The 26319-nt window shown below is 49.7% G+C and overlaps 2 protein-coding genes across 8 annotated transcripts; both read right to left on the reverse strand.

Annotated features, from left to right (window-relative positions):
• Positions 1–10999: 10999 nt before the first annotated feature.
• On the reverse strand, positions 11000–17559 carry Tgfb1i1 (transforming growth factor beta 1 induced transcript 1). 5 transcript variants are annotated; one of them, XM_048455090.3, is made up of 11 exons: positions 17359–17472; positions 16085–16200; positions 15906–15958; positions 15657–15799; positions 15404–15491; positions 15191–15296; positions 14886–15080; positions 12546–12719; positions 12191–12272; positions 11843–11991; positions 11000–11657 (listed from the first exon to the last, which is right to left on the reverse strand). In XM_048455090.3, exons 1-11 carry the CDS (start codon positions 17369–17371, stop codon positions 11391–11393), a joined length of 1386 nt encoding a protein of 461 aa, XP_048311047.3. In that variant the 5' UTR covers positions 17372–17472; the 3' UTR covers positions 11000–11390. The 5 variants fall into 5 exon arrangements, with proteins under 5 accessions (XP_048311047.3, XP_085549288.2, XP_048311046.3 ...); XM_085693162.2 differs by lacking the exon at positions 17359–17472 and adding an exon at positions 16936–17186; XM_048455089.3 differs by lacking the exon at positions 16085–16200 and having other exon boundaries at positions 17359–17559.
• A 1940-nt stretch (positions 17560–19499) lies between these two features.
• Armc5 (armadillo repeat containing 5) lies at positions 19500–26090 on the reverse strand. 3 transcript variants are annotated; one of them, XM_085693161.2, is made up of 7 exons: positions 25628–25768; positions 24492–24602; positions 24118–24225; positions 23235–24021; positions 21441–21937; positions 20682–20814; positions 19500–20582 (listed from the first exon to the last, which is right to left on the reverse strand). In XM_085693161.2, the coding sequence occupies exons 3-7, from the start codon at positions 24152–24154 to the stop codon at positions 19790–19792; spliced, it is 2247 nt and encodes a 748-aa protein (XP_085549287.2). In that variant the 5' UTR covers positions 24155–24225; positions 24492–24602; positions 25628–25768; the 3' UTR covers positions 19500–19789. The 3 variants fall into 3 exon arrangements, with proteins under 3 accessions (XP_085549287.2, XP_085549284.2, XP_048311039.3); XM_085693158.2 differs by having other exon boundaries at positions 24488–24602; XM_048455082.3 differs by lacking the exon at positions 24492–24602 and having other exon boundaries at positions 25628–26090.
• Positions 26091–26319: the final 229 nt, after the last annotated feature.

Consider the following 26319-nt stretch of genomic DNA (forward strand, 5'->3'; position numbering starts at 1 on the left):
TCTCCCAGGGGAAGGATTAATGGTTACCTCAGGAGCACTGAGCCGACAAGTCCCCCAGGTCTCAACCTCTTCCCCAGCTTTATTTAGCTGAATCAGGTTCTATCAAGGCCGAAGGCTGGTCCTGGGGCGCTGGACCCTTCTGAGTTCAGGAGTGTGTCTCTCTGGGTTTAGGCTGCATCCTATACCCAGTGTTCCAGGTAAAGTCACTTCCTGCGTTCTCTGAAAATATATCCTCTCCCTTCAATGTAGGGAGACTGGCTTAGCCAGCCTCTAGGTTCTAACCCAATGCGGGCAGGGTTGCTGCTCTACCCAGAAGTCCTTCATAGCTCCCCATGACAGTCAGTAAGGAGTACATGCACCCCAGATTGACTGCCTAGGCTTGCTGGACCCTGACATCTGCCATACAAAACCTAGAATGAAATCACATTGCCCTCACTGCTCACCTGCCCTTCTCAACCCAAATATTTTCTAGTTTCTTTATGATCTACTCCAGAAATTTTTTAAATTTTACTTTTAAAAAATTTCTGTGCAATACATTGTGGACATGTTCATTTCCCTTCCACGGCTCTTCACAGATCCCCCCCCTCCCTAATCAATTTCATATTCTTTTCTCTCTCAAAGGAAGAAAGGGAGGAAGAAAGGAAGGAAGGAAAGAAAGAAGGAAGGAAGGAAGGAAGGAAGGAAGGAAGGAAGGAAGGGAAAAACCAAAAACAAAACAGAAAAAGAAAAGAAAACATGGAGGCTGTTTTGTGCTGAGCATGAGACCTGCCCTGGGGTGTAGCTAATATACCCAGTGTCTCTCCATTGAGAAGACCGATTTCCCTCTCTCGGTAGCTATCAATAGCAAATCGCTTCTTGGTGCCCACTCCCCTGCTCCGTGCTGGGATTCTGTCTAGTTTGAACTTGTGCCGGTCTTGCACATGCTGCCACAGTCTGTGAGTTCAGATCCACAGCAGCCCTCTTGTGTCTGGAAAACTCTACTTCCTTGGAGTCAACCTCAACCTCTGGCTCTTAGAGTCTGCCCATCTCCTCTTCTGGAGAGTTCCCTGAACCTTGAGAGGAGGGGTGCGATGCAAACATCCCATTTAAGGCAGAGTGCCCCAAAGCCTCTTGCGCTCAGCATGTCCAGGTGGGCCTCTGTGTTAATGATCCAATGAGGTTTCAATGATGCATTGATTGATGGATACAGTAATGTCATTAAGAATCATTATATAGCTGCATGCACTTCGCAGAATAATTGAGGTATGTTGTCCCCTAGGGCCAATGCCCTATCTAGTTTCAGGTTTTTGGCCACTTTAGCAGTGTCGGGTATGGGTTCCATTTCACAGAGTGGACCTTAAATGCAACCAAAAAGTGGTTAGTTACTCTCAGAATATGTGTGCACCGATGAGTATCTTTTGAGCAGGTCTCTGTTGGAAACTGCAGGGTTTGTAACTGGGTGAGACTGAGGACTACTTTTCTCCTCTGGTAGTGCATATAGTACTTTCCAGCACTGTGGTCGCTACTCAGTAGGGTGAGGCTTCTAGGTGGACACCTTCTCGATTTCTTCCTGTTCAATGACATAAATAAGTACCGTCTCCAGCAATAGAGTCTTACCATCAGGCTATGGAGCGTAACCAGTAGCCTTGGCAATGTTTGGGATTCCATCTGACCCCTCTGGCCAAGGACTTCATCAGATGGTGACCCGTTCTTGGTACTAAGATTTTGTTCAGTAGCTATGATGTCCAGTTGGGACATTGTCTCCCTCATTATATGGCAACTCCGTGGGAATTCCATTAACGTGCATTGCATTTTAGGAAGCTTCTACAGTAATAGGTTTCCACGTGGCTCTTCTCTTATTTCTTTTTAATTGAAAATAGATTTTTCATATTATATATACTGATTACAATTTCCCTCCTCCCCCAGGCCCTTCCAGATCCTTCCCACCTCTCTACCCACAAGCCCACACCTTTTCTTTCTCTCTCTCATTAGAAAACAGTCAGCTAAAAGTTAAATAAAAACAAATAGATAGGAGAAATTAAGAGAAAAAAAGCCAAATTAAAAAACACAAGAAACACATACAGATGCAGAAACATACATATTTGCACACACAAAAATCCCATAAAACACAAAATAGGAAAAATCCTAGACTAAGCATTATGAGAGACAAAAATACCTTCCAAGGTACCCTTGAGTTTGTGTTTGTGTTGGCCATCTACTGCTGGGCTTAGGGCCTACACTTAAGTGTGGTTTCTATACCCACTGAGACTTTGTTAGAGAAAACTAATTTTTCCTTTGCAAGCAAATATAATTTGGAAATAGTTTCTGAGTTAGGTATGGAAGCTCATGTCCATTTCCTTCTCGATGCTGGATCCATACGGCGTCGACCTGGGCAGGCCCTGTATATGCTGCCACAGTCTCTGTGAGTTCATATGACCGTCAGTCCTGTTGTGTCCAGAAGGCCTTGTTTCATTGTTGTCTTTCATCCCTTTGACTCTTACATTCTTTCCTCTTCCTCTTGTGCAAAGTTCTCTGAGCCCCGAGGGGAGGAATTTGATGGAGACATCCTCTTTAGGATTGAATGCTCCAAGATCTCTGTCTGTCTCTGTCTCTCTGTCTCTCTGTCTCTGTCTCTGTCTCTCTCTCTCTCTCTGCACATGCCCAGATGTGGGTCCCTGTCTTAGTTCCCATCTACTGCAGGAAGAAGCTACTCCAATGATCCACACAGCTTTCAAAAGCCGTTTAGTGTTAGCTGCCCCTCCTCCCCTCCCCTCCCCTACCCCATGTCCCCATTTAACCCTCCTATTTAAGTTTCTCCTTGTCCCTTTATAACACTATTTTCTGTTTCCCCTGCCTTGGAAAATCCCCTCTCCTCCCTGGTCACTTAGTAGCTACCTAACCTCTGTGGATATTATGAATAAAACACAAATATCTCATTTTCCTTATCCTTCCATCCGTTTATGGACATCTAGGCTCTTCCCATTTCTGGCTATTATGAATGGCACTGGAATGAACGTGGATGAACAAGCGTCTCTGTAGTAAGATGTAAGCTCCTTTGGGTACGTGCCCAAGAGAGATATAGTTGAATCTATGGTAGACTGATTTCCAACTTTTTCAAGAACCCCCATACTGATTTCCAAAGTGGCTGTACCAGTTTGTGTTCCCACAACGCATAAGTGTCTCCTTTCCCAGCATCCTTGCCAGCATGAGGTATCATTGTTTTTATTGATCTTGGATATTTTGATGGGGCTAAGAACAAATCTCAAAGTAGTTTTAATTTGCATTTCCCTGATGGCAAAGAATGTTGGTTGAACATTTAAAAAAAATTGTTTCTCAGTCATTTGTGTCTCATTTTTTGATAACTCTCTACTTACTTCTATACCTACCATTCTAAAATTGGGTTGTTTTTTCTTGATGTTCATATTTTTTAGTTATTTGTATATTCCAGATAATAACCCCCTGTCAGATGTGTAATTGCTAAAGATTTTTCTCATTCTCATTTTCTCATTGCCTCTTTGTTTAAATGTTGGTGTTCTTTGCTATACTAAAACTTCTTAGCTATACTAAAACTTCTTAGCTTCATGCGCTCCCATTTAGTGATTGTTGGTCTCAATGTCTGTGTTATCGGGGTCCCTGTTTCAGAAAGTCCTTTCCTGTATCAATGAGTTCAGCTTGCTGGAAATTTTCACATCCCTCAAGTCTTGGCGTCTGCTGTGTCTTCACCTTAGCGGAGTTCTGTTGTGGGATATTTGTACACTGTGTGGAGACACAGTGCCGTGATTGCTTTAATAAAGAGCTGAACGGTCGATAACGGGCAGTAGAGATCAGGCGGGATTTCCAGGGAGAGAAAGGACGAGGAGGAGGAAGCTAGGCGTGTGGGAGACGCTGGGAGATGTGGAGAGGAAACAGGAGGTACAAGGTGAAAGAGAGGTAACACCATGTGATAGAGCATAGATTAGTAGAAGTGGGTTAATTTAAGTTATACGGGCTAGCTAGGAACAAGCCTAAGCTATAGGCCGGGCTTTCATAGTAAGAAGGTCTCCGGAGCTAGCGGGACAGAAAAACACTCATTACAGAACTCCCTGGTGACCAGTTCTCCCCAGCCTTCCACACCTAGTCTATGACACCTCTTTAAAAAGATGTCTCAGCTGGCGCACAGCTATACTCACAACACTCGGTTGCTGATTCCCACTTGTTCTGCTTGCCGGTCTACCATGATGTGAAGAGCCTCTACCACGGTGCACCGAGCTGGTCTGCCATGACTTCTCACCATGATGGATAAACCCTGTGATACTGTGAGCCAAGATGCACTCTTTCCTCTGTCACGCCCAAAGTTCGGATCCCCAAATCATCATCAAGAGACAGGATCTGATGCAAAAGCAGAGTCTTTATTGTGACTTAACTCGGGTCCCTCCATTGGTACACAGCAGCAACATGAACAGTGCGGGAGAGACCCTCCCCAGCTGTGAAAAGAGGGGGTTTATATAGGGGGACGAGGTTTGGGGAATTCCAAGCTTCCGGACTTGTAATTGGCTGCTCCAAGTGGGATGAGGGGAATTTCAGACTTCCAAGTTTGGGATTGGCTGCCCGCTATAATGTAAGCGGCCTTACATTCCAGGCCTGCAGGGAATTCTCAACTACCAGTAACTGAATGTGGATAATTCTAAGCCTCCAGGAGCTCAGTGATTGGTTTGTTTTCCCTTCTCAGGGATTGGCTGGTTTTGTGTCGGTTTTGTGTCAGGGGCAGAGATGGCTCTGATTCTGGGGCCGAACTGTGTTTCTTTCTTTGGTTCCTTTTAAAATCTTTTTTGACTCTAATTTTTGGACCAAGGTAAATATCTTTGGCATCCACTGAATCTAGGGGCTTGGTGTGTTCTTTTGGTCCTGGATTCAGGATTCGGGGACTTTTCTCCGGCTCTAGGTTTGGGAACAAAGTGCCTCTTCACCTGTCTCTGGTCTCATTTTCAAGGTGTGTCTTTCCTTAGTTCTGAACCTGGAGCCAGGCTTAGCCATATGCTAAGGCTATGGACTCACTGAATCTGTAGGGACCTGAACCTCTCACTCCTTTTAAGTCCTTGTCAGGTATTTTGGTCTCTGGGACACAAAAATAAATGCTACTGTGGCAGAGCACGTGCCCAGCCTGTGCGAATGCCCTGGCTTTGATGCTGAGCCCTGGAAAGAGAGGTGAGATGAAAGAAGCAGGCTTCTTTGACTTTTCTGGTATAGTTCTGGGTATACTTGTAGCCCTTGTCTGGTTCTACTTGCTCTTGCCAGCAGGTTAACGACAGCTCAGAACAGACTGCTGTGATTGGTTCTTGCTGGTCCATTGCTGAGTATAGGCTGATGTGATTGGTTCTTGGCCCATTGCGGAGCACGAACTGAATACAGGAAGGGACAGTAATTATCCACTTTTCTGTCTCCTAGAATTGATCAGACTGGAAGTCAGAAAGGGGCATTCTGAGTCAGGAGGACTTGTATGATAAGGCAAGCATCCTTGAAACGGGAAACAGAGAAAGGTATTTTGAATGAATATGATGGCCTGTGTTTAAGGAGCGGGTAGAGCAGCAAAAACAGAGCTGAAGATGCGAAGAGGCATATAGTCCCTGAAGACAAAAGAACGGAGGAAAGACATTTTGGTGAGTACCCAGCTGAAGTTTCTGTCCCAGTTCCGACAGACAGAAGGGCACAGGTCACCACCGTTTTAAGCCTAGAACTCGTGTGATAATTAAAGTATACTCATTCCTCAGGACCTGTGAGGTCCAGAATCCACTACAGAGGTGAAGCTCTAAGGATGCTCAAGTCCCACACATGCTCAGATATTATGTTATCTCAGGATTCCTTGTGATACCTTAAATGTTGTAAATGCGCAAAGGCTGGTTGAATTCACACCATCCCCTGAAGCAGACATGCTGGGTGCCCTGCTCATATACACAGGGCCCATCTTTAAAGTCACAAAAAGTCCCATCCAAGTCACCTAGACTCTCCACTTCTTCCTGAGTTTCTTGTCTGAGAATAATTGAGGGGGAAGTGAGATGTCGAAGTCACAGCTGTGGAAGGCCAACCAAACTTCGTTGAATGTGTGATTATAGTAAGGACTATGAAGGAGCAGAGGGAAAAAGACAAAGGAGAAGGGACAGAAAGTGGTGCACTATTTAATGGGTAGAACTTATGAGAAGCTGGAGCCCCAGGGGTCTTAGTTGGTACAGACTGAACCTTAGGATAGACAATTAGCTGTACAGACTGAACCCCAGGATAGACCATTAGCTGTAGAGACTGAACCTCAGGATAGACCATTAGCTGTAGAGACTGAACCTCAGGATAGACCATTAGCTGCTGTACAAACTGAACCTTAGGATAGACCATTAGCTGCTATAGAGACTGAACCTCAGGATAGGTCATTAGCTGTAGAGACTGAACCTCGGGATAGACCATTAGCTATACAGACTGAACCTCAGGATAAATCATTAACTATACAGACTGAACCTCAGAATGGATCATTAGCTTCTGTAAGACTAAACCTCAGGATAGACCATTAGCTGTAGAGACTGAACCTCAGGATAGACCATTAGCTGCTGTACAGACTGAACCTCAGGATAGACCGTTAGCTAGGGGATTGAGATGCTGCACAGAATGCACCTCAGAATAGACCATTAATGGGCTAGAAGACTGGAGTATTTATTCATCAGTCCTTGTCTCTCAGTGGGGTAAAAATTTCATAGATACACACAGGTGCACACACACACATGCACGCACCCCTTAACCAGGTGAATACATAGATTATAAGGCAAAGAAGGCCCTCACCCAAGAAATTGGGCAATGTCTCTTACCATCTGAGAATCAAGAATTCCAACAAGGGGCTGGAGAAATACAACCTGGCTTCTCTCGCAGAAGACCCAGGTTCAATTCCCAGTGCTACATTAGTGGCACCCCAGAGCCACTAATAATCTTTTAATTTAAAATATTCTTTTCATACAATATATTCTAATAGTTTTTCCTTCTTCATCTCCTTCCAGATCCTCCCCACCACCCTACCCTTCCGTCTCCAAGCCTTCTCTCTCTTTAGAAAGCAGGCAAATAAAACAAAACAAATAAAAAGTTTTATATATATATATATATATATACACACACACACACACACACACAGAGAGAGAGAGAGAGAGAGAGAGACAGAGAGACAGAGAGAGACAGAGAGAGACAGAGAGAGAGAGGTACACACAAGCATAAAAACACAAAAAATCATAATATACAAATATACATAATATACAAATAAATATATACATAATATAGGAAATCATAATATACAAACAAAAGACCAGAAGGTAAAACAAAAAAGTCCAAACAAAGCAATATGAAGCAAAAAAATCTCCCAAAATGCCACTGAGTTCATTTTATGTTGGCCATCTACTGATGGGCATGTTTGTATAGCCAGTGAGATTCCAGTGGAGAGAACACATTTTTTCCTTTGCAAGTGGCTCTCAGTTGAAGATGGGCTTCTGGCTAGGGATGGAGCTCCTGTCTATTTCCCCTCTCAGCACTGGCACTCCGTTTGGCTTGGACCTGCACAGGCTCTGTGCATGCTACCACAGTCTCTGTGAGCTCATATTTGACTCAGTTTTGTTGTTCCTGGAGACACCTCGATGTCTTTCATCCCCTCTGGCTCTTACAATATTTTTGCCTTCTCTTCTGCATAGTTTCCTGAGCCCTGAGGGGCAGAAATTGGTGGAAACATGCCATTAAGGACTGGGTGTTCCAAGGTATCTCTCTCTCTGCACATTGTCTAGTCACGGGTCTCTGTATTAGTTCCCATCTACTGCAGGAAGAAGTTTCTCTGATGGGTGAGAGGGACACTGATCTACGGGCACAGGAGAATGTTACTAGGAGCCATTTTATTGCCACATTCCTAGCAGAACATAGTTTCATTTTCCCCTGGGTCTATGACCTATTTAGTCTCAGTTCCTTGGCCCCCTGAACAGAGGAAGGCATGGGTTCCATCTCATGGAGTGGGTCTTCAACCCCATTAGAGAGTGGTTGGTTACTCTCTCAATGTTTGTGCTACCATTGCACTAGGATATCGTGCAGGCAGATCACCATATTACATACTGAAGGATTTGTAGCTGGGCTGGTCTTTACCTTTCTCTCTGGTAGTGTGCAGAGTACCTCCAGTACCATGAACACTAGCGAGTAGGGGTGAAGTCTCTCGTTAGGCGCCAGCTTGGCTTCTCCTTGTTGGATGAGGTGTGTGTTACCCTCAGCAATAGGGTCTTGTCATCAGTTTGAGGAGAGCAACCAATATCCTTGGTAATAGCCTGAGACGTTTGGAAGTTTCCAGGGGGCTCCTTTGGCCAACGATTCAACTAGATACAACCCATTCCTGGCCCTGGATGTTTCCCTTGGTGGTATAAGATGTCTGACTGAAGCGTTGTCTTCGCTGTTATTGAATAACTCATTACTCCATTTAGATTCCACATATATACATATAAATACATGTACATTATGTCTCTATAGTTATCAGGTTTCTATATGGCCCCTTCTGTGGCCCTGAGGGTTAGTTGCCCCTTTCTCACGTTCCCTCTCTTACCATCACCCCTTTTTTCTCCCCTTCTTCAACTAATCTTCCTGTTCATCTTCTCCCTTTCTTTCTATAATCATACATTCTATTTCCCCTTCCTTGGGAGATATCCCCCTCCACTCTCAGTCCCTTACTTTATATTTAACCTCTGTGGCTATATGAATTGTAGCAGGTCTTTCAAAGGCTTAAGAGCTAACATCCACAAATAAGAGAATACATTTATATTTGTCTAAGTCTGAGTTACCTTGCTCAGGATGTTTTTTTTTCTAGCTCCATCCATTTACCTGTGATTTCCATAATTATGTTTTTAACAGCTGGATAATATTCTATTGCATAAATGTGTCACATTTTCTATATCCATTGTTTTCTTGATAGTCGTCTAGGTTGTTTCCAGTGTTCCTCATGCCCCACATTCTCACCAGCGTGAGCTGTCATTTGTTTTACTGATCTTGGCCATTCGGACTGAAATGTTCTGACTGAAGATGAAATCTCTAAGTAGTTTGGGTTTTTTGTGTGTTCATTTTTGTTTTTCAAGACGGGGATTCTCTGTGTAACTCTGGCTGTCCTGGAACTTGCTTTGTAGACCAGGCTGGCTTCAAACTCCGAGACCTGCCTGCCTCTGTCTTCCTAGTAATGTTCAAAGTTGTTTTGATTTGCAATTTTCCTGATAATTAAGGATGTTGGACATTCTTTAAATGTTTCTCAGCCACTTGTGGTTCATCTTTTGAGATCTCTGTTTAGTTCTGTACCCCATTTTTAATGAGGTTATTTGTTGTCTTAACGTCAACTTTTTAAGCTCTTTTTATGTGTTAGATATCAACCTTCTATTGGATATGTAATTGGTAAAGATCTTTTTTCATTCTGTAGCCTGCCACTTTGTCCAAACTAATTACCTTAATTACCAAAAGAGGACTAGAAACAGAGAAGTAGAGGGTGCCTTAGAAACAAACTCATTAGCACTTAAAACCCTATATACGCTGACCACTAGGACACTTAGGCCTGGCTTGTCTTTGAGGAGCCCACACCTATGGTTTGAGACATGTCTTCCTTTCTTCCCCAGAGTCCCCCCCCAACCCTGTGGTTATGGCCTATGTTAAAAATTTCTTTATAATAAGCAATAACTCTGCTCTATAAACTAGTTCGTCCTGAAATCCTCTTCTGTGGTATAGTCCAGGGCCTAGTTTTACCTGATTTGTGATCCCCTAAAATAGTTAAAGAAAATTCTTGACTTTGACATGATCTCTGCGAGTCCTTTTAAAGAAGATGGGTGAAGCCGGGCATGGTGGTTCATGCCTTTGATTCCAGGCAGAAGTGGGCAGATCTCTAAATTCAAGGTTAGCCTGGTCCAAAGACAACCAGGGCTACACAGAGAAACCTATCTCGAAAAACCAAATCAAACAACAACAAGGGAGTTGAGGGGGGGATAAAATCTGGGAACCAAACTAAGGGGAGAGAGAGAGAGAGAGAGGGAGGGAGGGAGGGAGGGAGGGAAGGAGGGAGAGGAGAGAATGCGCAAATTAAGCACTTATTTCAAAAATTCAAGAACACAGGGAGCTGGAAGGAAGAGGAAGAGGAGGGTTGAAGACGCCCCAGACTCTGTTTTTGTCCTGGTTCCACCACTGCCTGTCCAGTACTTTACAGCTGGGTGTTCTTTCCAGCCTAGAACTTTCAATTGTTTTAAAGGTTTAATTTTACGTGTGTGTGTTTGCCTGGATGTATGCACACTGCATGCATGCAGGAGCCCCCTTGGAACTGGGGTTCCAGATGGTTGTGAGCCACCACGTGGATGCTGGGAACTGAACACACCCCAACATGCAGCAGCAACTCTTCACCACTGAGTTGCTTCGCCAACCCTTTTTAAAAATTGATATTTTGTATGTATGGCTGTTTTGCCAACAGGTATGTCTGTGTACCATGCATGTGCCTGTGCCTGAGGCCAGAAGAGGGTGTTGGGTTCCCTGGAACTGCAGTTATAGACAGCTGTGGCTGCTAGGAATTGAACCTGGGTTTTCTCCCCACCCCACCCTGTCTTTGATACTAGGTTTTATACTGTAACCTAGGATCCAGCCTGGATCCCACCATATCCAAGCAGACTGGTCTTGAACTTGCGGCCCTGGTGCTGGGGTTGTGGTAGTGAACAGGCATACCTTTCACTCTGTTGCCACTGCTTCGGATTTGGTGTTTCCGTTATTTTTGTTTGTTCTTTAGAGGGTTATTTTGCTTGTTTTGAGATAGTCTCATAAGTCCAACCTGGCTTCAGTTTTGCTATCCAGCTGAGGAGAGCCTGCCTACCCCCCCCCCCCCCCCCCCCCCGCCTCCCTATTGGGATTACGGGTATGCTTCTCCGAGTTTGCCTTCATCTCCAAGGCTGGAGAGAGCTGTGGCCTAGAGCCCTCCTCAGAGCATGGAGCCTGGCCAGGGGGTCGGATAGTAACGCAAGGTTCTCTGGCACCATGAGAAGTGGAGCGTGTTTTTATGTTTGTTAAAAAAAAAAAAAAAAAAAAAAAAAGTGTACAGAATAGTGAGGGGTGGGGGGCGGGAACTAGGGACATCCTGGCCTCTGATTGGTTGGAATTACAAGAACCGGGATCAGGTCAAAGTGAGGTTTGCATTCCAGGCTAGTGAGTGTTTTAGGCGTGTGGGTCCCTTTCTGAACTTGACAAACCTAAGAGTACCTTAGGGGTCGGTCTGTTCAGTGGCTGGGCCACAATGGGGATGGGAGTCGGGGTAGGGGCAAGGGATGTCTGGGTTAACTCCAGAGCTAGGGATCTGGAGGACTCAGTCTTTTTCACAAATGGGTTTTTGGAGACTTAGTTTTGGAGATCCGTGATCCAACAGGAGGTCAGCCGAAGAGCTTCAGGAAGCAAGGCTGGCAATAAGGCTTGCCGGCACGCTCCTGGAAGGAGCCTTTGGTGAGTGGGCGCAGGCAGAAGGTGCAGGTGAAGTGATCCGGATGGAAGCGGCGGCCCAGAGCAGACACACAGCGGCCAGTCACCGGAAGGCCACACGTGGCACACAGCGAACCACGCTGGGCATGGAAATGGTTCTCACACAGCGGGCGACCCTCGTGCTCAAAAAAGCTGCCCCCGGAGAAGGGCGCGAGGCACTCCTACCAGGAGGAATCGGCAAAATGAGCCAAAACCCTGAGCAGATAACCCACATGGGTAACTAACATCCACCTTAACCCTGCAGCCTCGCAGCCCGAGTGAAGAGCTGCTTTCAGAAAAAGTCAACCCAACTAACCAATGAATCGCCCCACTCTGGGCTCCTAGCCCACTCCCCGCAGCCACGCACCCTGCAGACGAAGCAGTCTGGGTGCCAGAGCGCGCTGAGTGCCGAGATGTAGTTATCCAATATGGGGCCTTGGCAGCCCTGGCAGCGCGGGGCGAACAGCTGCAGGAAGTCCCGCCGGCAGTAGGGGCGGCCCTCCCGCTCGTGGAAACCTGGGGGCAGGGACAGAAGATTAGGGCGGGACTACGAGATTCAAGAGTGGCAGCGGGTGTGGGTAGTAGGAAGGGAAGGATAGGGTCTAGGTCAAGGAGAGGGCGAGATGGGGTGGGAACCCATGGGAAGAGGGTGGGCCAGACAGAATAGAAGAAAGCTCTAGACAGGGGGGAACAGCTTTTAAGAGTGAGCTCTCACCCTCTTCTCCGAAGGGTTCCCCGCAACTGACGCAGCAGAAATGTTCTGGGTGCCAGTGGGTGCCCAAGGCGGTAACCATTTTCTGCAAGAAATGAAAAAGGACACTACTGTCGCCTTCCGTCCCTTCTTTCCTCCACCTCCCTCTGGGAATGGGGGTCGGGGGAAAGACCGGGCGGGGAGGGGAGTGAGGACAACAGAAAGTATATCTCTGTAGGGGGGAGAACTAACAAGGAATTTGGGGTTAAAGAGGGAAAACAGGAGAGGCAGGATGGGGTGGGGTAGCTGGGAGAAAGGTCAGCCTTTGGCCGGTCCTCTGCGTGAAACAGGCAACTGGGCGGGGCTCTGCAGAGCTTACGTGTCGGATGGGTTGGTTGCAGAAGCCGCAACGTGGGGAGAAGCGCTCGAAGTAGCACTCGGGGCAAAAGGGAGCCCCATCCTTCTCGAAGAAACTGCTGCCTCCCAGGGTTGTGGAGCAACCGCTGCAAAGGAAGTGCTCGGGGTGCCAGGCTCTGCCTAGAGCGGTAACCACCTGCGAAGTTGAATGAAGGTTTCTGTCAGTCCGAGTGGCTCACCGTTCCGTAGGTGCTGGGTGAGCTAAGGTTTACAGACCTGGCATTTTCCCAGTCTTAACTCTGGTAGATCAGGTTGCAAAAACCAAAAGTCCAGGGTGATGCAAACTGTGTTAGAGGTCCAAAGCCGGCCTTCCGGCTTCACTCCAGGGTCTGTGTTCACAAAGCACATAAGGCATAGTATATTGGGGCCCACACTCTTTCTAAGAGCCCACAAAAAGATTTAATTACTTTAAAGTTTATGTAGGGTGTACTTTTTTTTTTTTTGAGACAGAATCTTTCTAAACTGCCTGACTTCAGACTCCCTGTGTAGCTAGCTCAATCCTCCCAACTCTCAACCTCCAGGGTGCTAGAATTAAGGTATATACCACCACGCCAGGTAACAGAGTCATCGTTAGTCCAGCACACACACACATTTTAGCAGAGGAAGCGACCTAGGAAGACTGAAGAGCCCAGAGCCTCACAGAAACCATACTACCCTGCTTTCTGGTCGGTAACTCTGCTATGGGAGTCCGGTTTAATCTAAGGAGATGCTCTAAGCCGACCAGGCACAGCTATTCTGGGTCATGTTCACGCCGTCCATGATCCAAGAACTAGGACTCCTGGGCCAAACTCTGAAAGGGAAGAGAGAGCCTAGACAAAAGCAATAGGCTCTTGTGAAGATTAGGTGAAACAGGGTATGGAAAGGAGCAGTGTCTGGCACACAGTAGGGTCACACCGAATGCTAGCCAGGTTGCAATTATTATCCTATGGCTCGTCACTAAGAGTTTCAGTTTTCTCATCCATATATATATATGGTGCTAACGGTTAGTTCAACGGCAAGAGGTGTTTTCGGCAATTGTGAAGGCCCTGGGTTCAGCCCCTAACACACACACAACTTTTTAAATTAACAAAACATAAGACATAGGTGGGCATGATGGCTCACACCTGTGCTTCCAGCACTTGGGAGGCTGAGGTAGGACTGTGATGAGTTCCCAGCTAGTCTGGGGTAGAGAGTGCATTTCTGGTTAGCCTGGGCTACAGTGAGACACTGCCTCAAAAGATAAAATTGTAGTTTTTTTTAACACATAAATAATAATGTCCACTTCTGGTGGGCATAGTCACACATGCTGGAAATCCTAGACCTTGGGGTGGGTAAAGGAAGGACGATGGTGGGTTTTGTAGCCTGGGCTATATGGTAAGGTCTTATCTCAAAATTCCAAGGGTTGGGCTAGGGTTGTGTCTTAGGTGGAAGAGTGCTTGCCTAGCATACAAAAAGTCTTGGGTTTGATCCCCAAGAATTACAGATAAACTGGGAAGGGGAAAGCATGCCTATAATTCCAGTAGTCAGACTAGAGTTTATCCTTGAACATAGACTGAATTTGAGGCCAGCATGAGATACATGAAACACTGCCCCCCCCCCAAAAAAAAACCCTGAGAGTTAGGGTGCAGCTCAGTGACAGAGGGTCTATCTAGCACATGCAACAACTTCACAAGAAAAGCCGTTTCCCCTCCACAGGTCCCGTCCTAAATGGGGCCTCTGTAGTGCACCCTCTCCCCACAAGGCTCAGAAGTCATCACAGAAGAGGGCTGGGGAAGACTGCACGAGCCAGGAGCAGGGAGACTGCTGTGAATCAGAACATTCTCGACAAGACAGGATGTTGTACTCGTGAACGCAAGACAGCTGTGGCTCTTTCACAAGACCTCCTCACAATCAAGCTAGTTAAAATTCCTTCAAGGAAGGAGGGAGGCGCTCGCTTAGCCCAGCCTCCAGCAGAGGAGCGATTGGCAGTCGTGACCTGCGACTGGCAGGCAGTCGTGACCTGCTGGGAGAGGGTGCTTCTGTCTTCTCCAGGAATGTGGCTCCTGGCTGGTGCCAACGCGCCAGAGAATGGCCCTGCACTCAATCACATACCGGAAGCACTGACTTACTCAGTGGCTTTGGAAAAGATGACATGAAGTTGAGAGGAAGGTGGGGGCACTGGAAGGAATTAAGAGGGGGGGGGGGTTAGACAGAACCAAAATACACTGACTATATGTATTAAATTCTCAAAGAATAAACAATATTTATACAGGGAAGAGCATGGCGTCTGGTTCCCGGAGGTGGCTGTGCAGGCATATGCCTCTGTTCTCGGGGCTTCACTTACTTGTCCAGCGATAGGTTTATTGCAGGAGCCACAGAGGCCTTTGGCCTGAGTGGGAACCCCACGGCGGCTGAGGTCGGACTGCAGTAGGCCCAGCATGGTGTCCAGACTGCCCTTGCTAGTCTGTCCTGGTGGAGAAGGGCTCCCCTCTTGGGTGGCATTTGCCGCTGGTGGCTGAGATGGCCCTGAGGCTGGAAGCTGCAGTGAAGAGGACATGGATGTTGAGTCAACAAGGCCACAAATTGGAAGCATCAGACCTGGATTGGTGAACCACAGGGTGACACCAGCCAAAATCCTTCCAGACTCACGTGGTTCTGGACACGGAAGTCAGAGAGCGATGCCATCAGTCTATCCAACTCCAGAGTGGCTGAGGTGGCTGAGGGCTTTGAGGGGACGGGCAATGGGCTGGGAGGGCTGTAGAGAACACAGTTGTATACCCTCAGAGCCTGCTAGCATGATGCCCCCCTAGTAAGTCAGACACCCAGGACCCACCACCTCCTTCCAAGCTCTGCCAAACTCACACACTGGGTGGGTTCTTGTCCTCAACTTGGTCCTCCTTCTCTTCCCCTTCAGCCATCTTACTAGATGGGAACTGAGACATTATTTCATCTGGAGAGGTGAGAAAATAACACGAGGCAAGAGGCCAGTCTCAGTTCACCCTCCCAGCAAAGCCTTCGTGTCCCTTTAACTGCTCCTTGGAGGTCTGTGTCCTTAGACTCTGCCCTGCTTTGCCCCGTCCCCAACCCATCAAGACTGGCTCCGTAACCCTGGTACCTGTGATGTTGAACTGGGTGGCATTAAGTTCCTGAAGCAAACGATCTAGCTCACAGAGCCCATTGCCCAAGACACCACTGGAAGAGGAGAATGGGGGGGCCACAGGAGCCACAGGTTTCGGTGACCGAGGCTTGCATACTGTGCTAGGGGACAGAAGGGAATGTGGGTTTAGGGAAGGGAATCCAAGTCCCCTCATCTGAACTTAATCTGGCTTCTCCATCTCCATGTCCCAGTCCCCAAGCCTCTCACCTGTAGAGATGGTCCTTGTCCCCAGAGGTTCCCGAAGGTTCTCCAGATCCTGTCTACAGAGAGTAGAGGTGTGTATGGAAGGACAGTCATGTTCCTTGCCTCAAGCGGACTCTGATTTCCCCGAGCCCAGACCAACCCAGACCCTGGTGACTGCCCCAGACCCCAGAATCTCATCTCACCTGTGGCTGGTGGCCATAGGGTGGGGGAGGTGTGAGTGTCTCTGGTGGGCGCTCTTTTGGAGCCCCTAACCGTGACATGTGTGAAGTGGTGGTCTCCAGGTCAGAGAGCAGGGCATCTGCAGTGAGAGGCCCTTGGGTGAGAGGTCTGGGGGGTGAGGGTGTCAAGGTCTTAAGTGTTTAGAGGATAAGGGGTTCCAAGTGGCAGTATTTGAAAAGATAGAAGCCGGCATTAGAGGCAGAGGCTAAGAACTCTAAACACAGGGCCAGGCTAAGGCAAAGAAGTGGAATGGTAGCAGGGGGTATTTATGACCAGACATCTCCCTCGACTTATCCTGGGAGCCAAGTACAAACCTAGTCACTTGACTCTTATTCCCCCCATCCTTCCTGATGCAGTTGAGATTGGCTCTTACAGAACCTCAGTTGTTCAATTGGCTGTATGCTTGACCCCCAACTTCCTGATTAAATGTTCTCTGTGCCACACTCACTAATTCTTCCCCATATTTAAACAACCTGGCCAACCTGGCTCATTTTTTGGTCATAATGGAGTTTCACCCAGTCCTCCTCAGGGGCAAGTGGTACTGACAGGGAGCTGCTTTTTGGTGGACTTCTTATCCATGTACTATTATTGAGGAGCGCCCTCTGCTGTTAGGTCCAGAAATCCCACCACGGGGAAGCACAACCTTACAGACCCAGCCTCCGCAAATAGAGAAGATAAGACGCCTGGGGTGTTTTGAATCTATGCGCTCCCGGTCCCTTTTCTCTGAGCGTCTAGGTAGAAGCCTTAAACTTCTTTCTGTCACCTTGGCACTCTCTGTCTGTTATTCTGTTTCTTGCCGTGAGGACCTACTGACCTCTGCTATACTTCGGAGCTCTTCTCTCTCCTTGAAACACTGGTGCCGGCTATCTGGCCCCTTTTCATCTCCGAAACTTGATGTCACACTCTCCTCTCTAGTCCGTTTTCCCAGTCTCGAAATCCAAGGATCCCTTAACCCCTTCCTTCCCAGAGTCTCTTAATCCAAGCCCTCCGTTGGTGTCTTAACGCCTGTCCGTTGCATAAACCGGGTTGAGGGAGCAGAGCCAGCGAAGAACGGAGAGCGCGGCGCTGCAAGCGAGCCAGGAAGGGAGAAGCTGGAAAGGGTACGTGGATTTGGGAGAGAGACGCAGGCAGGCAGAGGCAAGAAAATGGAGGAAGAAACCCAGGATGGGGGAAATGTGGGAGAAGAGGGCAGACGCAGGCAGGGGTGAGAAGCTAAGGGGATCCGGTCCCCACTCACCCAGGTCCTCCATGGCGGTGCGCTGGCGGACAGCTTGGGGCGAGCAGGGCGGGGGCCGTGTCCGGTGGGGGCGGGGGATGGGGGGGACGTCAGGGAGTTAGAAGCAGGGCCGTGACCATGTATGGAAGCCAGGACCCGCTGGGATACGATCGAGGGGGGAGCGATGAAGGGGGAGCATGGGGACATGAAGAAAGACAGCACCAGGGCCCACCCAACCAAGCCAGCGTTCAGACTCTGCTCAGAGGAGGCCACACCCCAGCCTTTGCCTCCGCGGCAGCAAGTCCTAGAAGCTGAAGCCAAGTCAGAAGTGGTTCTTCCATAGCTCCTGACTAACTAAGGAGTCTCATAAGTCGAAGTCCCCAAGCCCGCTCCTCCCAAAGCCAGCACCTGAGTTCTAAGCATGGCCCCCACTCCCACCCAGGGTATTTTTTAAAAAGACTTGTCTCTTGCAAAATTTTGTTACAGGCAGGAGTGGCATTCTAAGGATCTATCAGGCTCCCAAGTTATGACAGCCAGCCAAATAGAGATGGCAGGGCAAGAGGCGTGCACACTAAAAAATGTCTCACACAAAGAGCACCAATCCAGACTCTAAGGCAGGTCTTTCCCTGCAAAACATACCTGGAAACAGATACACAAAACAGAGAGAGCAGAACCCAGACCCAAACCCCAGGTAAACTCCCAGGACGGCAAACTGCAGGCAACTTGTAAAGGAAACCCTTTCCTAACACTGAGGTGATCTGAGCGCCTTCCACAGTTCTAGTCACTTTTCTGGCCCTTTTCTGGTACCGATGGAAGAGAAGAAAGCAAGCAGCTTTCTTCACAAAGACTCCAGTCACAAGAGTGACAAGTGTCCCTGTACGACTCCCTTAAAAAAAAGTTGGAAGCACCTGGAGATGGGTGTGGAGCGATGGCTGCTGTCTTACAGCCATCCTGGAGAGCAGATCTAAACAATGGACTATGTGACCTCAACCCAGGAACAAGCCAGAACCTGGAAAGTTTGGTAAAAAATACTGAAACCCAGCCTAGTCCTCCATGCCAGCCTAAACCAACCAGAAAGGGACAAGGCATAAGCACCTAAGTACATAGGATCTCACTGTGCAACCCTAGAACTCACAGAGGTCCACCTTCCTCTGTCTCCTGAGTGCTGGAATTAAAGGCATGGGCTGCTATACCTTAAGTGTACAGCCTGAACCAGGGAGGCTCAGGGACAGCAAGAGCCACCCTAACTCACCTTTCTGAAATGCCCAGACCCTGGCGGGCTCAGTCCAAGGCTCTGAGAGCCCAGTGAGGGAGCCCCTTCCTTCACCTCATTCTCTGAGCATGACTAAGTGAGGCCTCAGAAACCCTAAGAATACAGCAGCTCTCCCCTTAGGGAGGTGGCACTTTATTTTTTTTTAAACATTTATTTATTTATTATGTATACAATATTCTGTCTGTGTGTATGCCTGCAGGCCAGAAGAGGGCACCAGATCCCATTACAGATGAGCCAACATGTGGTAGCTGGGAATTGAACTCAGGACCTTTGGAAGAGCAGGCAATGCTCTTAACCTGAGTCATCTCTCCAGCCCCAGGCAGGTGGCACTTTAAAACTTGGCTTGAACCAGTAAGACAGCTCAGCAGGTAAAGGTACTTTTCTGCCAAGCCAAATGACCTGAGTCTGGAAACCATATGACAGAAGCAGTGAAAGAACTCTCTCAAGTTGCCCTCTGACTTCCACATAGGAGCCATGGCATGCACACACTCACACATAAATTAGTATCTTAAAGAAAAAAAACTGGCTTGAGATGGGAATGGATGCAGAGACTGGGAGGTCTAGGGGACAGTCGGAAGGCAGAACTGCTATGACATGCCACTATACTCGTTGCCCTCAGCCAAACCAGCCCAAACAGCCAGCTTCTGTATTTAGATGGGTGGCTGTGTCTAAGCAATGAGGATCCATAAACAGAAAGCTGACCTCCTCCGGGGGTCCAAAACTGTATCCCACAGAAAACCCACAATATCCCAGGCCTATAGTAACGGCTAGGCAATTATTTATTGATCTCGTAAGTCGAAGGATGGACCATATGAAAGCACGGGGTTCTTGGCAGGGGAATGGCGTACCCCCAGAGGAAAGCAAGCAGAAGCACCACACAACAGCAGTGTTTAAATCTCAAGTTTTTAATTTTGACACCATAGGTCTAGGTCAGACCAGATCCTGGGGCCCTGAGCTGTCTGTCCTCTTGGACTCCGTGCACAGGCTCTGGTGTAGGTTTTTCAGCCGTGGACCTTGAGATCTTCAGCCTGGGGCTCAGTTCCACTTGCTCGACAGTCCCTGAGGATAGCTCCTTCTGCAGTCTCCCCTCATGCCACGCTGAGAGAAGCCTCCCGTCCAGCCATCTCACCCCTGAGTGCTCTCCCAGGGGGGCCAACAGTTTATCCAAGAGCATCTGTACTATGACTCAGTCTCTGTTACCACAGCCAGCAAAGCTTCGGTGAGAGGCCCTGCCTCCTCACCTGAGGCTTCCACAAGCCCCATGAGAGCCAGGGCCCGTTTTCTAGGGCACTGCCCTGGCCCCAGCGTCCATCGTGCACAGTGGACAGCCAGCCGGGGCCGACCTAAGCGGAATACCTCACCCACTGACTCAGGGCCACCCTGGGGACCCAAGTGGATGCGGGCAACAGCCTCTTCTAGCTCCTCCTCTAGTGCAGGCAGCAAGAACCGGCCAGCAGCCTCCAGAGCTTCCTCAGCCTTGGAACCCAGCAAGGGCTGGCCGGGTGGGGGTATGGGCCCCAGAGCAGCCCCACAGCCTCGACAGCCATGCATATGATGTAGGACAGGCCACGCTGCACTAGGGGACAGGCCTCGAAGTGGCACCAAATCCATCTGGGCTTCAGCAAAGCTGCCGGATAGCAGGGCCCGGAAGAAAGGGGAGGCAGCAGCTGAAGCAGCCCGCTGAGCAGGGAGCCGGAGGCCTGAATCCAGAACAAAGTGCAGGTCAGGAGCTGGGAGAGGGGCTGGACCCAGGAGAGGTTCGTAGAGGCAAGGGGAGGGTGGGTCTAGCTCCGAGGATGTGGCAGGGACGAGGACTGGGCTCACGGTGGGAGACACCAGGGCTCGGAGACAGGAGAGGGAATCTGCGGCAAAGAAGAGGAAGAGCGGGTGTGGAGCTGGCTGCGTCAGCGCTGCGAGGAGGTGACGGAGGCCACCCTGGTCCAGGAGTAAGCGGCGCCACAGAGTAGGCTTCCTGTGGGGAAAAGGGGGTCTTTGAGCGGGGGTCTCGGGGCAGCACAGGAAAGGCGCAGTCTTACCCACGATCCCTGCAGGACACCCATCTCCCCCTCACCGGCAGATGAAGGGTAGGGTCAATGCACAGGCCACTCGGTCCTCAGGACTCCCAGAGAGCAGCAGGTGGGTGAGGGCACCTACTCCAAAGGGGGACTCAGCCTGAACAGTCAGGTTCTGCAGCAGCATCTCACCTGCAGGGACAGGTACAGCAGGTCAGGTTGGGGTGCTATGGGTAAGACAGGACTCTGGGTCCATAAAACAAAGGAGAGTAAACTCTCAGGGCAAGAAATCAACAGAGGAGTGCCAAGAGCACCGGTCAAGGACAGGCAAGTGGATGGCCAGGGTGCAGATCAGGGCCCCTAAGGAATAAAACAGCCTACAGTCAGGCCCAGAAGACAGGGTAGTCCTAAGATGAAAAATTTCAGTAGTAGAGCCTGAGAGGACACAGTGCCTCGGTCTGAGTTCCTGAGTGAGTGTGCCCAAGGTAGAAACAGGACCACGCAGAACCAAGAGGAGAGTGGGTAAAGAAACGAGGAAAGGTCCAATTCTACGGTACTAGGAGCCAAACCTGGTGACCAGGTTATTTGGGCCCCAAGGTTTGGACAAAGGACAGAACAGAACTCTCTGTATTCCAGGGCTATGGAAGAGACGGCAAAGTCCCCGGCCTTCCAGCCCCCCACCCTCAATGCCTGGGGCTGAGAAGCTTAGATGGTAGGCTGCAGAGAACGGTGAGGGCAAGTGAAGGAGAGGTTCCAGGATCACACAAGGTATGGGAGGAAATGGGCCTTTCGTGTGGGCGGGGACAGGGGAAACATACCCAGCTCTCGGTGCTGGCTTCGGTGTACAGGCCGGGCACATGCCATAGGCCAGTCATCTGGTGAGACACCGAGTACCAGCCAGGCACGCAGCAGCGCTGCGCCATAGCTGCGCACAAAGGCCTCAAGGCAGGCAGGGTTACAGGTGAGTCGTGCCAAGATGCGTAGTGCACGCGGGTTTGGTGGTCCCGGTGCACCCGTCACGTAGGCCAACAGGCCACACAGTGCTGGGCCAGTCACTAGAGCTCCACTCGGGTCAGGAGCCTGGGAGAAGCGCGACAACAGCAACAGTGCTGGCCCCTCCTGGCCCCAAGGCTCCTCAGCAGTGGCAGAGGGGACGCGGCCCAGTTTGCGCAGTGTGCGGGGTGTCGACATTGAGGGCTGGCCAGGGGTAGGGCTGACTGACTCAGATGGCTCTGGCATCGGACAACGCTCAGGAGACCAATCTGGGGAGATATCTCCAGGACCTGCTGCATAACCCTCAGAAATCAGCCACAACCTACAGAGGACAGGAGGAAAAAGAGTCTGAACCCAGAGCCAAGGTGAGGAAGCAGAATCCAAAAAGATGATTCTGAGTCACAAACTCAAGGCAAGCCTTGGAGAGTGAGATCCGGGACAGCCTGCTGAGATACTGTCTCAAAAAGGAAAAAAAAAAAAAAGTAGATAGATGGGACGGAGAGAGGGAAGAAGGAGAAATTAAGGAAGAAAAAAGGGGACAGTTTACAGATGTGTAAACTGAGGTGGGGCCACACCTCATTCTGAACTTACGATGTGCCAAGTCCAGCTTCAGGGGCTCAAGAAAAGCAATGAACAAAACATGTTATTCCAGGGTTTATGATCTACTGAGGAGAAACAGCCCAAGCAAGTAAACCATGTGGTGTGACCAGGTACACTGTGTTTTATGCCTGTGATCCTGACCTTTGGGGCACTGATGCAGGAGGATGATAAGTTTAAGATCAGCCTAGTCTAATCCTTGTCCAAACAAAACAAAACAACCAACCCTTTCCTGGTATCTTGCTGTGAGGACAAGGAGGCATGGTAACAGAACTGGGACCAGGACGCTGAAGGTCAGAGAAGAGGCGAGATATTAAATAAGATGGTGACCACGACCCCTCTCAAAAAACGGCAAGAACCGAACAAAGTCTTGAAGGAGGTGAGAGATGAAGGCACACAGGAGGAAGAGTGTTCCAGACAGAGAGACTCTCTGATGGTACTAGAGAGAGTGGAGATGTAGCTGGAGTCCCCAAGGCTGACATTATTGGCCATCACTTGGAGTTAGGTCGGGGTAGTCTCGGCAACAACTCTGTATGTAGACTGCTGCCCTCCACTGTACACACGAGAAATCGGCAGCTCAGAAAAGTCAGTTTCCCAAGCGTTTCAGTGATGGTAACAGAACAAGAGCGGGCCAGGAGGATAGTTTCAGGTTCAAAGACAGCCTAGGCTACACAATGAGATTTAGTCGGCCTGGTCTCCAGAGTAGAACACTATCTCAAAAATAATAAATAAATAAATAAATAAATAAATAAATAAAAATTGGGCTCTATAGCATACCACTGTAACTGGGACACATGCCACCCCCAATCAACTTGGGTAGGGCCCAGAGTTCTGGAATGATGGGGTGGAGCCAGGGTCAAATGGCAGACCAAGTGATATTAGGGAAGAGCGGTGAATCAGGAACACATCTTGGCAAATCTCTTAAGGTAGAAATGAGGCAGAGGTAAGGAAGATGGCCAGAACAGACACCAACTCCCTCACCACACACCATCCATCCCTCAGGCCCTAATGAGAGGACTCACCTAAGGCTTCGGAAGCTTCCTGCCTCTGTCTGCCCAGGGCTCCGTTCCTCAGGGAAGTCCCAGGAAGCAGCTTCTATTCCTTCTTCTTCCTCTTCGCCAGCTTCACCACATAACTGCCTGGCCAGAAGAGGCACGAGGCCCAGAGCCTGTAACTTGCCCAAGGCCCCAGTATCATAAAGGAAGCCTACAAGGGCAGCCACAACACGTGGATGCCAGGCACTGGCACCAGGGTCCTGCAACAGCCCCATCAGCAGCTCCAAACCACCGGCGTCCCGAAGCCGGGCCCGGTTGATGGCTTCACGGCACAAGAGACACACAGCCCGCACTAGGGGCTGCTGGGAAGCTGAGCTGGTCCCACTGGGTCCCCGTCGCCGCCTAAGCTCACCTAGTAACACCTCCACACCACCAGCATTGCCCAGTGCGGGCCGCACCAGGCCCTGAGCACACAGATTGGCAAGGATCAGGATGGCTGCCTCACGTATTGCCCGTTTAGGGTGAGAAGCCAAGCTGACAAGAGGGCCCAGTCCCCCACCCAGACTTAGCTGCTCAGCACAGGCCCGGGAACAGCCTCGGCTGAGTTCCAAGAGAGCCCGGACTAGGGCAGAGGTCAGTGCAGGGTCGGGGGCAGTAGCCAGGAGCTCAGCCAGTGGCCGAACCGCTCCCTGCTGGGCCAGGGCTAGGCGGTGCTGGGGTGAGTCTGCTAGGTTGCGGAGGGCACGGACTACACTCTGGAGACACTGTGAGTCCTGGCTGGCCGTCAGGCTCTCAACAAGGAAGGGGACAGCCCCTGGAGGAGGAAGCGGGAGACCGGTGATGAGCAAGGGTAGACTCGGGAGTCCTCCCACTACAAATCTCAGCAACTCCACTCTCACAGCCCTCTCACCGGCAGAGTGGATGTCCCTGCAGCTCTCAGCTTCCATGGCTAAGTTCCCCAGAGCACGAGCCGTTCGATTCTGGATGCTGTCTGTCTTCACACATTGAAGAATGGTCACTGTAAGGAGAGTGTGTCTTCTGGAGGGCTCTACCCGTATTTGTTTTTAATCAGTCAACTCTAGATGTGGTAAATGTCCAGGGATTCAGGTCAGTCGTAGAGTACTTGTCTAGCTTGTACCAAACCCTGAGCCAATCTCCAACAACCCAAAGAGAGAGGGGGGAGGGAGGAAGAGGAGAGGGGGAGAACCATGATTTGAGAGGGTTAGGGGAGGTCAGAAGATGCTAAGAGGTGACCAAGAGCTGGACGGCTGAACGCATACTTGCCAGGAGGAGGGTAAACGGAAAGGCCAGAGTGTCTCAGGTTTGGAAGCAGCTTTTCCAAATGCCCCCGGGTAATGGTGTCTGTTCTATGATTTCACGAAGTCCCTCAGATAACTGTCCAAGGAATCAAATTTAAATGTGAAGGCAACAGCAGCCACAAAGGGGTTTTAAGGAGGGCAGTGACGTTACACACTCAGGCAACTGTAGTGAGTGGTGGGGTATCACAAGAGAAAGGAGCAGGGACGGGAGGATGGTTGAGGCTGTCATGACAGTCCAGATAACTTGTCCAGGTAACTGTAGTGGTGGGGTATCACAAGAGAAAGGAGCAGGGACGGGGGAATGGTTGAAGCTGTCATAACACTCCAAGTCAGTTTTCATTCCTGCCACTAAAAAGGTAATTGTGCCCAGCACAGAAAAGCAGAAGCAGTTAGAGAGAACTTGGTATTTACGAGGCTATTGTCAAGGCTCTTGTCAAACACATTACTGTAAAAGTGCATTCTATGCAAGTTTTAAATATATAAATGCTTCACTTTAAAAATTATGATTTTTGCCAAAACTGGCATACTTTCAGAGGAAAAGCAATGACACAGTTTTGTTCTCATCATTACCATTAGGAGGCGCCAAATCAGCTGGTACATGGAAAGGCTTATCCTTTGCTGGAATTTGTTTCCTATACGGTTTTAAGTACCCAGCCTGTGCTCGGAGTCTGGGCATTCTATATTTGAACTTCATTTTAGCCCGCTTCAGTCTTGTCGGGTAGTTAGCTATTACACAAGGAATTCTAGCTTTGGAGGGATTGATTTGCCTGGTATTTCTGACTGCACCATTTCCTAGATTCATTCTCTGAACTTTTAAAACTACCGCCTCCAGCTCATCCACGTGAAGCTACGCACAGGGATGCACATAGCAGTAAGTATTGTCCGCTAAAACACGATACATAGAAAGTACAAACCATTCGCTCAAAAGTGAGGTGGGGTCTGGGAGGGTCCGGGTATAATTTATAGGAAGGGCAGTGACGTCACACAGCATGACACCTGGGATGAGTGGCGCTGCAGCATCCATCACAAAGCTCGCACTCAGAGACGAGACATAAAGAGCTAAGGATTGCACAGGACTAAGAAATGGGGCGGAGCACTTACCCAAAGGGAGAATGCCTCCAAGTCGACGCACTTCGGCTCGGCACGCCCCTTCCGTACAGCAGTTGGCTAGAATGCTGAGCGCCAGATCCAGCGTCTTGCGCAGGCGCACTGGCGACGAAGGCGGCAAAGACGACTCAGCGGCGGGGGCGTGGTCAGGAGAAGAACCAGCTGACGCAACCGACGAAGGGGCGGAGCCAGAGCCTGCTGGGGATGGGGCGGGGTCCGCGGCAGCCGTTCGGCGTAGCAGGGAGAGAAGGGGGCGGAGCCCGCCGCGTGCCCGGAAGCGCTCAATTCCCTCTGCTGCCTTGATGTGGCGCGTGCGAAGCGCTAAGAGCGCGCGGCCCAGGGGTGTCTCGTTGGTAGCGGGGTCCTTTCCCCAACCCGGCCCCTCCCCGGCCGCCGCCGTGAGTTGCGCGAGGCAAAACGAGAGCGAGTCCGTAAGGGCCGGTCTCGCAGCCGCCATCTTGGCCCGGGCCTGAGGCTCCGCCCCGCGCCTCGCCGGTTCCCTGAGAGAGCGGAACTGGAAGAGAGGGGCGTGGCCAGGCTGCTGCTCTGAATGGCGCCGTCGCAGTTGTCGTGAGAGTCGCAAGTTGAAGTTCTAGAGTCTGGAACTTGGGTACTTGCACAGTCGCAGAAGACATGGCGAGAATGGTATTTATCTGGGTGAAAGCAAGAGGCGCGTGCGGTGCATG

The sequence above is a fragment of the Myodes glareolus genome, chromosome 7 (assembly GCF_982192425.1).
Source record: "Myodes glareolus chromosome 7, mMyoGla1.1, whole genome shotgun sequence".
Lineage (NCBI taxonomy): Eukaryota > Metazoa > Chordata > Mammalia > Rodentia > Cricetidae > Myodes > Myodes glareolus.